This window comes from Bos indicus x Bos taurus, chromosome 23, assembly GCF_003369695.1.
Source record: "Bos indicus x Bos taurus breed Angus x Brahman F1 hybrid chromosome 23, Bos_hybrid_MaternalHap_v2.0, whole genome shotgun sequence".
In the NCBI taxonomy this organism is placed as follows: domain Eukaryota; kingdom Metazoa; phylum Chordata; class Mammalia; order Artiodactyla; family Bovidae; genus Bos; species Bos indicus x Bos taurus.
In genome coordinates, this window is record NC_040098.1 from 49,074,794 (window position 1) to 49,087,853 (window position 13,060).

The window sequence follows — 13,060 nt, forward strand, 5'->3', positions numbered from 1 at the left end:
AACTCTAAGTGTTGTGAGATTTAAAACATTAAAAACACGTGTTCTAAACATTAGTATCAGAAGTAAATGTTCACTGAGTATGACAGTCTGAGCACTGTGGCTGCCCCCTCATCCTCACAATGGTCCCCAAGTCTGTCTTCCAGACGGGGAGGCTGAGCCCAAGGCCACTGAGATGCCGGCCACAGGTCAGACTACAGGGGGCTGCCATTCGGAGCACGGAGACAGCAGGTGCCCCCGGGCTCTGTACGCCCCGGGTCACATCCTTACCACCTGGGCCCTGCATAGTGGCTTCTCCGGGAGTCCGCCCCACACCCCGTCATCAGAACCTGTGAAACGCCTTGCTGAGAAAGCGGCAGGCACCCTGCTCACTTCCTTGAGATACTGAACGTCTTGCTCATTATAGTGTTTTAATTGAGGGACTGACGTTGCTCTTTTAAAAGGATTTTATGCTTCGTTTTTCCTGTTCTGTCTTCAGAGGCGAGAAGGGGTGAGTGCAAACAACCTCTCATCTGAGCCCCACCCGCCTCAGACATTCCTCTCCCCTCCTGCCCACCCTCCCTGCCCTCCCTCGCGTCCTGGCCAGAGAACTGACATCCGACAGCTGCACTAATCTCTCCCAGTTGCTGGGAGCAGCGGTGAGGGCCCTGTGACAGGGCCCTGGCCCGCGGCAGCCTGCCCTCCCCACGCCCAGCAATCTGCGGGGCTGCACAAGGCGTCCCGACGCCCTGCAGGCCTGCTCGACCCAAGTAACGCAGGTGAAGCTGGGCAGGCCCAGGGACTGGCTCAGCAGGGGCCGGGGTGAGCCCGGGATCGGGGGCCACACTGCCCCACGGGGCTGAGTCACCCCTGGGCAGGGCAGGGGTGAGCCCTGATGAAGGCGCTCCAGCTTCTGTCCAGTCAGGGGAGGGGTCTTCCCCCGCTCGGCCCCCAGCGTGTTTCAAACCTGCCTCCGTCTGGCTGGCCCCAGGCCCCCTGGGATCTTGAATACTCGATGCTGAAGAGTATTCTGTGATGCCCCTTGCCTATATTTAGGGTGACATTTAGCAAGTGTGGGACCAGCTCCATGTGCGTTGGCCTCAGGGCCCCCGTGCAGGTGACGAGTGTGCGGGGGAGGAGGTGCAGTGAGGGAGGCGGCCAGTCCTGGGAGCCCAGCAGCAGGCTCTGGCGCCGCCCGCCCCCCGCAGCCCTGCCCTCCTCTGGTGCAGCCGCACCTGTAGAGCCCCCCGGGCGGCCACCCCGTCCCGCCCCACGTGACCACTGCACCGTCACGACCCCTCTCACTGTCTCTACCGTCGCTGCTCTCCTCTTAAGTCTGGTCGCGGGCCTGGCACACAACAAGCACCCGTTCATTTGCTGGATACGTTTTAATGGAATTAAAAAATTATTTATTACCCAGTCTCCTTTAATTAAGAAGCCACGTAAGATTATACAAGAACTTCTGGAAAACTTCCCCCTCAGCTGCAGCTAACACCCTCTGTGACCACCCAGCTGTCCCCTCTCCCAGCCAGGCCCCCGTTAGCCAGAGACCAGTCACTCAGACACTGAAAAGTGTCTTCTGCGACAAAGCCCTCCCAGCTGCATGTGGGCCTGGCCGAGGCCCGTGCATGCGTGTGGACTGCTGGGGGCTTGGAAAGTGCGTGTTCCAAAGGGATGGGCTGCTCCCTTATACTGGCTGGCAAAGACTGTATGAGAGTGAGAATGTAAACCACGTCACTGACAACTTTTTACTGACGTTATATTTGGGACATATCGATAAATCAGCAAAGTGAGACCCCCTCCACAACTTTGTCTTCCTTTTTAGGGCGTGGCTCCTAGAGAACTAAACGTGGCCCTTGTGGCTTCCCTCGTGCTCGCGCTGGCTGCTGCTGACCCGGACTTCCCTCCCGCTGACTCTCCGCGGGCGGTGGACAGCCTGCTACTGTTCTATTCTTATAACCAGGCCTGATATTCAACACCAGCACAGCCCCGCACAGGGATGTCCCCGCTGCATCCACCTGCTCCTTCAACACTCTGGCTTATCATCTCCAGTCCCCGGGGCCAGCTTTCAGGAGCTCTGCTCCTCGTCTGGGGGGCTGGACACGGGGCCGAGTCACTGCTGGTCACGCCAGAGCAAAAGTGAACCCAGCACTCGGAGACACGGTCACCACAGCGGCTTCGCGTCCTCCTCCCGCTCCAGCGCCCACTTTGTCAATGTGAAACACCAGGGACTGCAGGAGAACGGGCTCGGCGTTTATACCAGTTTGGATTTCCAGTGATTTTTATTAAGGAAAAGTGGGCACCTTGCCAACTTTGGGGGTGGGGGGTAAGGGCAGGAGAGCTCGAGAGCGAAGCCAACAGCTGTTTCGAGTTATAAACTTCTGTCTAAACTGGTAGCATCCCACTGTGGTTCTGTTGCCTCTGGGGTTTGCAAATGGAGTGGGCGCCTATTTTAGCTCTGGGTTAACAAGCAGTCTCTCCCACCAGCTACTGTCACAGTTCCCTGCCCGGCTGGGCCCTGCTGGCTCAGGCCTGCCTCCAGGCATCCTGAGAGCAGGCGACTGCGTGGAGGGCAGAACGGAGAGGAGAGAGGGAGGTTAACTCTGTTCTGTAATTAACTCCTCTGGTTTCCAGACACAAGCCCCACCCATTAGACCGGGCCGGCTGGTGGGCCCGTGGTGGACGCGGGGCAGCCTCCTCTCACAGCTCTGCCAGAGGGGCCCGCCGGCCACAGGCCTCCTGCGGTCCCCTCCCCAAACGGAGACAGCACCAAGAGGGAGAGGGAGACGGGCGGTACTGGAGGTTTACCGTCACAGCCGTGGAGTCCTGGGTGAACTGTATCCCAGATCACGTGGAGCACTGAGCCAGCGTCCGGGGCAGTCCCCGTCCCCATCCTCTCCGAGCGGCAGGCCCCGCTCCAGGAGCACCCACGCCCTGGGCCAGCCAGCACCGACGGGAGGCACCTCACCTCCCCTGGTCACCGCCACCCACTGCAGTGCAGGCTCCAGCTGCCCAGAACGCTCTCCCGAGAGCCAGGCTGCTTCCCGTCAGAGAAAATCTCCTAGAAGACAGTCACAGGGTAGTTCCAGAGACGTGTCTGATCACAGACCAAAGCCCAGAGTGAGAGAGAACCTGGGGAGGGCAGACACGAGCGGCGAGGGGACCAGGCGCCCCGCGGAGCCAGGTCGGGGCGCCAGCGGGGGCCAGGCTTGCCGAGGCGATGCCTGCCTCTGCCCACGACGCAGCGCATGAGGTTGGTCTGGTAACGTGGGCTCCGCGCGTGCGTCCTGGCTGCAGAGGATGCTGTCAGCCCACACCCGGGGTGCTGCGGACGCTTAAGAAACCAGGAAGTCAAGCTCCTGACTCTCCCGGGACGACAGGGCCTATGAAAGGAAGAGCTCAGGGCTTTTCCTGGTAGACAGAATGTCAACTGTGAAGAGGCGGGTTTCAGAGTCCGAGGATTTCCAGCCTGAAAGGGAACCTGGGGCGAGCTGGCCCAGCTCCCTCTCGTGGCTCCGACGCCGCTGGTCCAGGCCCATGAGAGCAGCGGCGGGACGGGCCCCGGGCCTCACTGCCCGGCCACGCCCGCCCGTCACACTCCTCGGCCCCGGGCCTCACTGCCCGGCCACGCCCGCCCGTCACACTCCTCGATTCCCTAGGACAGGGCAGTCACTTGGAGACATTTTCTAGCACTTCAACTGCTCAGACTTTAATCTCCCCATAAATTCCTTTTTCTCTCTAATAGAAAAATGTCAAGCTAACGTGATGAAGGATAATGGAACCTGACACGGCTTTAACTTGCTGGATAATTAGGCTTCTCCCTCGAACACAAACGTCTTTACTGCCTCGGACCTTTTCACTCCTCAGACACAACCAAACACGTGCCCCCAGAAAGGAAATCTGGTCCATGGATTGGTGAGTCAGACAAACAGATGTCCACATTTCTGCACTCCCAAGCTGCCTTCTGAAACCCAAAGCTGCAGCCACGTACGCCCTGGCCTCTGTGCTGGGAACCTTCGGCTGGGCCTCTCAGGACGTGCTACTTTCAAGTCTCACGAGGCCTGGGGCTCCCCAGGGTAGCCCATCTGGAGGCAGAGGGGCTTGCCCAGCAGGATCACTGGGCTCCCTGCCCGATGACAACACAGCGATGAAGGTGGGGAAGGAGAGCCGAGGCCCTCAGCCCAGCCCCAAATTCTGCCAGAGGCTTCATCACCACCCGCTCGCCCCGCCTGGGACCACCGAGGATCAGAAAATCCACCTCCCGTCACTGCGGCTGCAACAGGCTTCATTCAGGTGCCGTGTCCTGCAGGACAGAACTCGGCCTTGCTCCCCAACACTTTCCTGGCTTCCTGTGCTACTGGCCTAGTCCACGTGCCCACGAGCACTGCCCTGCCCTCCCATCCTTACCACCCACACGGGTGCACCTAACGAGCACTGGGGCTGCAACATCTTCTGTGCAGAAAACGTGTCTGCTGGCCAGAGTCCTATGCTAGGAGGCTCCCTGTGTGCAGGGACTAACAGGGTGGCCCAGGAGCCTTGCTCAGAGTGCAGGAAGCACTGGGACCCTGGGGAAGCCTCCTGCGGCCACAGCCACCTGTGTGGCCTTACCAGTGCCCCCAGCGCTGTGACGGGCTCCACAGGCTGGAGGGACGAGAGGGAGGTGCGTCGCACCCTGCACCAGCATGGCCTGCCTGGCTCGCTCCTACCTCAGCGGGTTATCCGAGTGCGTCTCCAGGTGGGTCTCCAGTCCGTACTTGCACACGAACTCCTTGAAACAGAGTGGGCAGTGAGACACCTCCTCCGCTTTCCTCTCTGCGTCGCCCAGCGGCCCGTCCTCCACCATCTGAGCGGAAAGGAGAAGCACGGAGTCACGAGGGCCCGCGCGCTCTGACCAGGCGGCCGAACACGCCCCTGGCCCGCTCCTCCCTGCTCAGCCCCCTCATTCAACTGATGTCCATGGAGCGCCCAGTATCTGCCAGGCGCTGGGCATAAACAGGGGATGACAGGAGAGGCCCCAGGGCTGGGGAAACCCCCATTCTAGCTGGAGAAACAAAAACAGCCTCGAACAACAGAACAAGCTCTTTGCGTCAACAGCGGGCTCAGCCGGGGCTCCACAAAGCAAGGGCGGGCAGGCACGCTTTCCTCCAGGTACCCTATGAAACAGCGCAGGGAAACACAGCTGAAAAGCCTGGGGGTGGGGGTCTGCCAAGTCCCCAGACTGAGAAACTTAAGGCTGGGGGGATTTCGGCCAGTAGCCCCTGGGCTGCACGCACATTTGTGCGGGGGCGGGGCCGGGAGGACCTTTTTGGCTGGCGCTGGGTCTTCCTTCTCCGACTCCACGTCATGACTCAGTTTCCTCTTGGAGGACAGCCGCCTGCGCTTCAGTGGGGATGGGGGGGCTGCGGCTGGAGAGCTGTTGGGGTCCTTCTCGTGGATCTTCATGTGTCTGCAAAGAACACACACACATATACAATGTGATCTAGGAAAGAAAACTGGGTTGGTTTATTTAAAACGTCTTCTATTTGGGCACTGGTACTTAAAAGTTTTCCTTAGTTAAGAGATATGGGGGTGTAATTTATACAGTGACTTCGTTTTAAAAGCCTTATAATCTCCTTGAACCCCTCTTAAAGCTCTCACAATGAAGTGCTGGCCAAAAACGTGGCTCAGCGCCTTGCTCTCTGTTGGGAGATGTTCATGAACTTCGCTGGCACCGAAGAGAGGAAGGCAAGCCATCTGATGATCTGCTCCACTTATGCAGACAAGCTGCACCATTTGGGGACACATAATTCTACAGGCAAAAGGAGTCCCAGGTACTACCACCAGTTCACTCGGTGGCCCCGGAACCCACCCCCTGTCTACCAGGAGAACGTGTCCTCTGTTGCCTTTGGAAGCATTCTGGGATCAAATGCGAGAAGAGCTGACCGAGCACATGTCTGAAATGCCTCAGACCTGAAAGCCTGCCCTTGCTCTCTGAGGTCTTACGTGAACTCCCAGATCATGAGAGTGGCTGGGACAATGGTTAAGTTACCTGTTCTAACCCTGACATCTACAGGACCAGGAATATACGTACAAGGAAGGATTACATTAGTATGCACATGCCTGCTCCAAAATGAGAGTGTTACGGGTGACCTGACTTAAGTGACCTTACATTATCAAGTTCTAAAACATTCTAGGAACCAGGTCCCAAGAGCTATAGGAAAGAAAGAATGGCATTACAAAAAGATAGTCAGTCTCAATTTCCTCGCTTTGTGACATGAGAGGTTGACTTTTCCTAATGACAGTCATCATTGGCATCACCATCTCTGAACAGGGTTAAACTGTGCCAGATGTGGGAATGTAGCCACGGTGCTTTATAAATAACTCTGATGGGATTATCGTACTGCAGACATTCTCAGGAATGGGAAGAAACAGCAACGTTTCCATAAATGATCCTGTCACACTTCTAAAAAGAAGTTCAGTTCAGCTCATGCTCATTCTCTGCTGTACTTTATTTACCAGAGACAGGCTTGGGAGGAAAGGGCTGAGAAGCTCATGAACCATGAGGAGCAACAGTTCAGGCTCTCAGGCCAGTGATTCAACCCGGAAGGCTAGATTCTTCATCTCTGCCTCTAGGGACACCTGTGAGTCCTCCTCCTGTGAGTGTGTGGAGGTGAGAGCCAGGGCTTCCCTGGTTCTGATCCCGCAGACATATTCTTGAGGCTGGAGGGGTCCCTGGGCCAGCCCCTGACCACCCTAACCCCTGTCCAAACAGCACCAGCCCAGTCATCCACCAGCAGGTGAGAAGTGGCCTCATCTTTGAGGAGTGGGTTCAGGGAAGGTGGCTCAGGCCAACCCTCTGCTTTCTTAGGGGGACTCAGTGCGGTGGGTCAGAAAGATCTAGCGGGAGAAAATGGAAAAGAATCACAGGCAACCGTCATGCCCACATCCACACAATTCCTTGCTCAGGTTATCAGGGAATAAAGCTTTATTATTCTTCTTGGCCTCTTAAAGCCTTCAGAGAGTTAATGGGAGACAAACAGCTTTGTTCTAAGCACCCCCTCTATTTCAGGGCGGCTGAGAGTTAGGGAGACCATCACTTAATATCAGTGTATGGAGAAAAAAAATGGCTGGCAAGTTTCTTTCAACATTCCAAGTTTCTTTCAAGCATATTCCACTTTCAGAAGTGTAAAAACTTTTTTTTTTTCTTCTTAGGCATCTAAGAATTGAGGATGCTTACTCCCTGGAAGGAAGGTTATGACCCACCTAGATAGTATATTGAAAAGCACAGATATTACTTTGCCAACAAAGGTCCGTCTAGTCAAGGCTATGGTTTTTCCAGTGGTCATGTACGGATGTGAGAGTTGGACTGTGAAGAAAGTTAAGCGCCGAAGAATTGATGCTTTTCAACTCTGGTGTTGGAGAAGACTCTTGCAAAGGAGATCCAACCAGTCCATCCTAAAGGAGATCAATCCCGGGTGTTCACTGGAAGGACTGATGCTGAAGCTGAAACTCCAGTACTTTGGCCACCTCATGCGAAGAGTTGATTCACTGGAAAAGACCCTGATGCTGGGAGGGATTGGGGGCAGGAGGAGAAGGGGACGACAGAGGATGAGATGGATGATGGCATCACCGACTTGATGGACATGAGCCTGAGTGAACTCCGGGAGTTGGTGATGGGCAGGGAGGCCTGGCATGCTGCGATTCATGGGGTCGCAAAGAGTCAGACACGACTGAAGAATTGAGGAAGTATGATAATACTAAGGGCTGTAAATTAGTACCAAACCCATCGTTTCAACAGATCACTCAAAATTAACTTCAACAATGAACACCCTTTCTACAGCCGATAGGTTACTGGTATGATTAACACGAGGCCACAATCACTGTGAGGACACTAGGAATCAGAGCTGACGACTGCAAGCAGTTCACAAGCTCATCTCAAGCTACACCTTTTCTATCACGTGACATCAATGGTCATGAGATTGGTGCTTTACCATCTAGCTCCTAGGATTTAGGAGGGAGGTGGTTTTCAGGGAGCAGAGGAAGAGGGGGAGACTGGAGCCGGAGACCTCAGCTAGACTAAGATCGATTTCGCAGATGAGGCCGGCGAAGTGCAGAGGCTGACATGCCAGGGCCAACTCCAAGGTCTGTGCTATCTCCCAGACTGCCTCAAAGGCCGGGCCTCTGCCTCTCTGTTCCAGAGCACGGGCTGGAACCTTGGGGCTCCTTCCTGAGCCCCAGACACTTCCTCCCTGAGCGGCCGTGGCCCCCTGTGTTGCAGTTGTCACCCAGCTCTGACCTGCAGGAGAAGGAAGGGCTCCAGGTTGGGCCTCGAGGCCCCCACCTCCAGCCCTGGCTTGTTGCTGATGGCAGCGGGGCAGGACAAGGGCAAGGCCGTCTCCGGGGCTTGGAGGCGAGGACAAGGCTCCTGAGCATGCTCCAGCTCCCTCACTGATCCCAGCTGGAGTTCAGAGCCATGCTCCTCCAGAGTCAAACCCTGCTCACTGGCCAAGACACGGGTTCCCAGCCTGTCCTCGTAGCGACGGGAGGCCCAGGCTCTGGAGGTACACTTAAGAGCTCGATTCGGGCACTTCTGGACTTGGATGTGATCTGACTCACAGACGCTTCCTACCCTGACCCCTCTGCTTCTCTCCAACAGCAGGAGCGGTCACAGGAGTGTCCACTTCCTCCCAGATGCTCACAGGAAGTGGGGTGAGTCGCCGTGAGGGGCCACTGATGGCCTCTTCCCTGCAAAGCAAGGAGGAGACGACCCCATTTCTCTTCTTTAGAAGACCTGGCTCTGTTGTTCTTTCAGGTTTCATTTCAAGGGCTAATTCATCTAATTTCTAAGTTTCATCCTAAGAACCAACAAATTACACAAGCCTCAGGCCTGGAAGTGGGGTGAGATGCTGTCCAACCACCCACGTGGCACAGAACGTCCCTCAGCCCTGTGCCGCCATTCAGTTCTGACTGAATAGTTCCAGCCACAAGGACTCTCCATTTCAACAAGGCCAAGTGTTAAAACCATCCTCCTTGCGTTGAGTCAGAACTTCTGTCCTTCCTTTAAACACCTGTCCGTCCTTGGGTGTGAAGGTCAGGCTGCTTCTCTGCTGCAGGGCCGCTCCTCACGCAGTTCGCAGTGACGTCTGCGTCTCTCCCAAGTTCCCCTCCTTGGAACCAAGCAGCTCTGAGTCCTCCAGCCAGCGCCTCCCAGTTCTGCCCTCCAGAGTTTTCTGCTGGTAGAACCGGTCGCTACTCATCTTGGAATACTCTCCCATTTGTGAATACCCTTCGTGAAGTGACGGGTCAGAAGTAAACACCCGTTTGCATGCGGTCTGAGTGTGGGGCACACACTGGGCTGGGACGACACGTCCTGAGGTCGTGCAGATGGAGCTGGGGTTCTGAGCGGGGGTGTAACAGCGACGTCACCCCCTCAGCTCCTGCTCAGACCCCCACGAGTCCTATCAAACTGCCGTCGAGCCCCGTGTGCTGCATCCCACAGCTGAGCAGTGAACAGCTCTTCTCTCTCCAGGGAGGCAAGAATGGGAAAAGTTGACGGTTTCTGTGGTACAGGAGCCTACACAGTGCGAAGGCTGCCGTGGTGCAGGAAGCTGGCTCTCACGCGCTATGGATGGGGCTGAACCCTGGCAGCAACTTTTCCCCAAAGCAGCTGAGTGACAGGGATCTGAGTTTTAATCCATATGCCCTTTATTCCAATAATTCCACTCCTGGAAACTTGTCTTGAAGCCTAATAACTGGAAAAAGGTTCAAAGACCTATGCAAAAGGATGAACACAGATGGAAATGCAACAAACGCCGCGAGCCACAGGGTTCCTGGCTGGTCCTGACACTGAACGCTGACCGCGCCGCTGTCCCGCTTGCTCCTCCTCCGTCCTGGGCCGGGTGAGCTTCTAAAGCACGGGTTCAGGCCCGCACTCTTCGTCAACGCCTCAGGTGGTCCACTCGTGCACCTGCCCGCTTCTGGGGCCTCCCCCGTGGGCCCCTGCCCTGGTCCTGGGCACGTTCACTCCGGCGCTCCCCACGCCTGCTCAAGCACGACAGCCGCCGGACCCCAATCGTGTTCTTTAACCCTTCACGCTGCTCACAGGGCCATTCACTACCAGAGTGGGAGGCTGACACTTTCTGGACGTTAAGCGTTACACCTCTCCCAGGCTCATTCTTCAGTGTACCGGCAACCTTGCATAAGTCCACCAGGGAGAAAAACAGCCCAGAGAACTGGGAAATGAAACCTTCTTATCTCGGGGGTAAGAGTCCTTGAAAAACCCTCCGCAAGTTTAAAGGAGCACCTTGTAGAAGGTGTCCCCATAGCAGGTCTCAAGCCTCCTCCAAGCTTGCCCGCGTCTGATTTACGAGTGAAGGTCAAAGCTCAGGCAGGATCTAGATAGCGCCAGGGTCTGCTTGCATCTCAGTCTGAACTTCCACACAGGTTTCAGTGATCTGGGCTCTGAAAGACCTGACCCTCTGAGTGAATGGCATCGTGAGGAAGGTCACCCTTTTCGGTCAACGGACGCGAACTGTACACTAAGCTAGCCCCCAGCACCACTTGGGGCCCCGCCCGGTTCCCGCCAGACCGCAGCCAACAGGTTCACACAGGTTTTTACAGCCTCATTACAGACGGCTCCCCATCCCTACCCGGGCTGGCTGTGCTTTTACAACAAAGCCTCGTGATAACCAGAGAGGGAGCGGACGAGATTAAGAGGCACTGCAGCCCTACGGCCTACTTTCTGGGATGAAGAAAAGTTAAATCTCCAGAAGGATTTGTGTGTTTTCCCATCAGAAGCTGGGGGAGGAGTTCCAGGGTGCGGAGAGTGACCGTGTAAGTCAATCAGGCCCTGGGCTGGCAACGCCTGGGTGGAGAGTGAAGACAGGCGGAAGTGGGCCCACAGGCACCTTCTGGTGAGCAGGTGTGGTCAGGCTCGGTCACGCTCACCCAGAAGCAGGCCCGCCAGCCACAGCGGGATGTGGGGAAGGAGGCGTGATCCGCCTAACAGGCTGAAGGGACGGAGCCTGGGGAAGGGTCTAGAAGGCAGCAGGGCATGAGGCACAGGACTTGGAGAGGCGTCCCCCGCGGTCTGCATCCTCTGGCGGCAAGGTGCTCCGGGTGGAACAGCTGGACGCTGCACACCCCCAGTGGCCAGGCCCCTGCAGTGCGCCACATGGCCAGTGGAGGCTGCGACCACAGAGGCTTCCTCCTCGTCCCCGACACTTGAGGGAAACGTGTCCTGAGACCAGGGGCCGCCTGCTCTCCTTGTGCTGACCATGGCCTGGTCCTCTGGCGCTGCTGTGCCAGGACAACTTGGCCGTGTGGGAAGTCAGGGGATCTCAGCTCAGGGCAGGCACAGCTGGGGCCCAGGGCCACGGGACCTGTGAACACACACCTGCCTCAGCCCTCTCCGCAGCCCCGCTCCAGGTTCCTGCTCCGTCTCAGTCTCACGGGAGGCCTTGGAACAGACACTTCTGTACCGATGGGCCAGGCTGGGGTCACGACACCTGAGGAGCATCTCCCCTCCCGCCCCCCTTCTGCAGGCCATGTTCCTCTCCGACGTCCCGCTGACACTGGAAGCCACCACTTTCAGAAAAGGATCTCAGGACAAGCCTCCGGCCGACTAGTCAGAAGACAGAGCCTGTAATGCTCCTTCTCAAGTCCTCCCCTCCTGACCTTCAAATCCAGTGCGGGGAGCTTGGCGGTCAGCCCTGCTCAGTGAATACCAGCTCGTAAAAACCCCATTCTAGGGCTGCTCCTCATAGCCCGGCCTTTCAATATGACTTCCCTGAACCCTCTTGTACTTTCCCCCTTTACCTGTCCTTGTTTTGCTAAAATAATCTTTCACTTACTGTAATGCTCCCCATGAGTTACTTGGCTCCCTTGTTTAGAACACTCACGAAGACACTCAGTACCCATTTCCATGTAAAACTATGGATTCTGAAAAGAACAAAGGGAAGACCCCAGAGGCCGCGTGAGCTGACTGCTGTCCTGGCCCATCCGGTGTTAATGCAGAGAATCAGAGTGGCCGCTCTCCTCTCCGACAGCCCCTGGCGATTTCAGGGCAGCCGCCTGGTGCGTGGACTCTTCTCACCCCCGGGCTGAACGCCTCCCTGTCTTCAGCCTCTCCGTACACCCAGGGCCGGCTGTGGCCCAGCAGGGCCTGGATCTGGGGTCTTTGGCGAGGGAGGCTTTCAGCTGGGAGCCATCCCCTCTGAGGGCAGCATTTGCCACCTGTGCCCCCGGAGAAGGCCCTTCCATGGCAGAGAGCTAAGAACCAACGCTTCACGGCGGGAAGGGAGCACACGAGGCGCCCAGATCTTTCCTCACTTCGGCCCCGAGGGGAGCTTGCCTTCCCCTTCTACCCAGATGGCAGAACCCAGCTGTTCACATCCTTTTTCAGTGAGGAGGAAGAAAAGACGACTCTCTGGGGAGGAAGGGGGTGCCCAGGAGCTCTGGGCTGCTCCCCAGCCTTTTAAAAAGAGGAACGAGAAGTGCCTGGGCTGGGCCATTCGAGACGGCCTGCCGTGCCACAGGAGGAAGGCTGCCATGGGTGCAGGAGGCCACCACCACAGCAGGGGCACCATCTAGCATGACCTGGGGGCCGGCGAGACACAGAGAAAATGAACAGGGCTCCACAGATGAGCCTTACCTGGGAACACCAAATAGACCACACAGCCCTGCCCCTGAGTGAGGCTTACGGCCCTGCATCTGAGCAGAATGAAGACTCGCCGGGGGCAACACAATGGACCACGTGACATGCTGTGGGGAAGGAGGGTCCAGGTGTGCCTGTGCCCTCGGCTGAACCCTGAGCCGTCGCAGACCTCAGTCATCCCGCCTGCAAAATGGGCAGGCCTCCCAAGGGCGCTGGGTTACAGAAGCCGAGAGCAAAGCTGGAGAGCAGCTGCTGCGTCCCAGTGACCCATTACGCAACCGCATCTCTGGTTTAAGGAAACACTCTCTCCCGGCTGAAGGCCAACGAGCTCTCCATCAGCCCGGAGTCCTGCAGGAAGCAGAGGAGAAAGGCCATCGAGGAGGAGGAAGGTGTGCATGCACACCCCCGCCACAAGTGGGATCTTGTGTGGTAGACACCCGTGCTAGGACT

At 57.0% G+C, this 13,060-nt stretch overlaps 1 protein-coding gene across 1 annotated transcript in view; it reads right to left on the minus strand.

Annotated features, from left to right (window-relative positions):
* The window catches only part of RREB1 (ras responsive element binding protein 1), a 122,401-nt gene that overhangs the window by 27,961 nt on the left and 81,380 nt on the right, over positions 1 to 13,060 (minus strand). Inside the window, 2 exon segments of the mRNA XM_027525040.1 lie at positions 4,683 to 4,819; positions 5,278 to 5,422. Coding sequence (XP_027380841.1) covers positions 4,683 to 4,819; positions 5,278 to 5,422 — 282 coding nt within the window.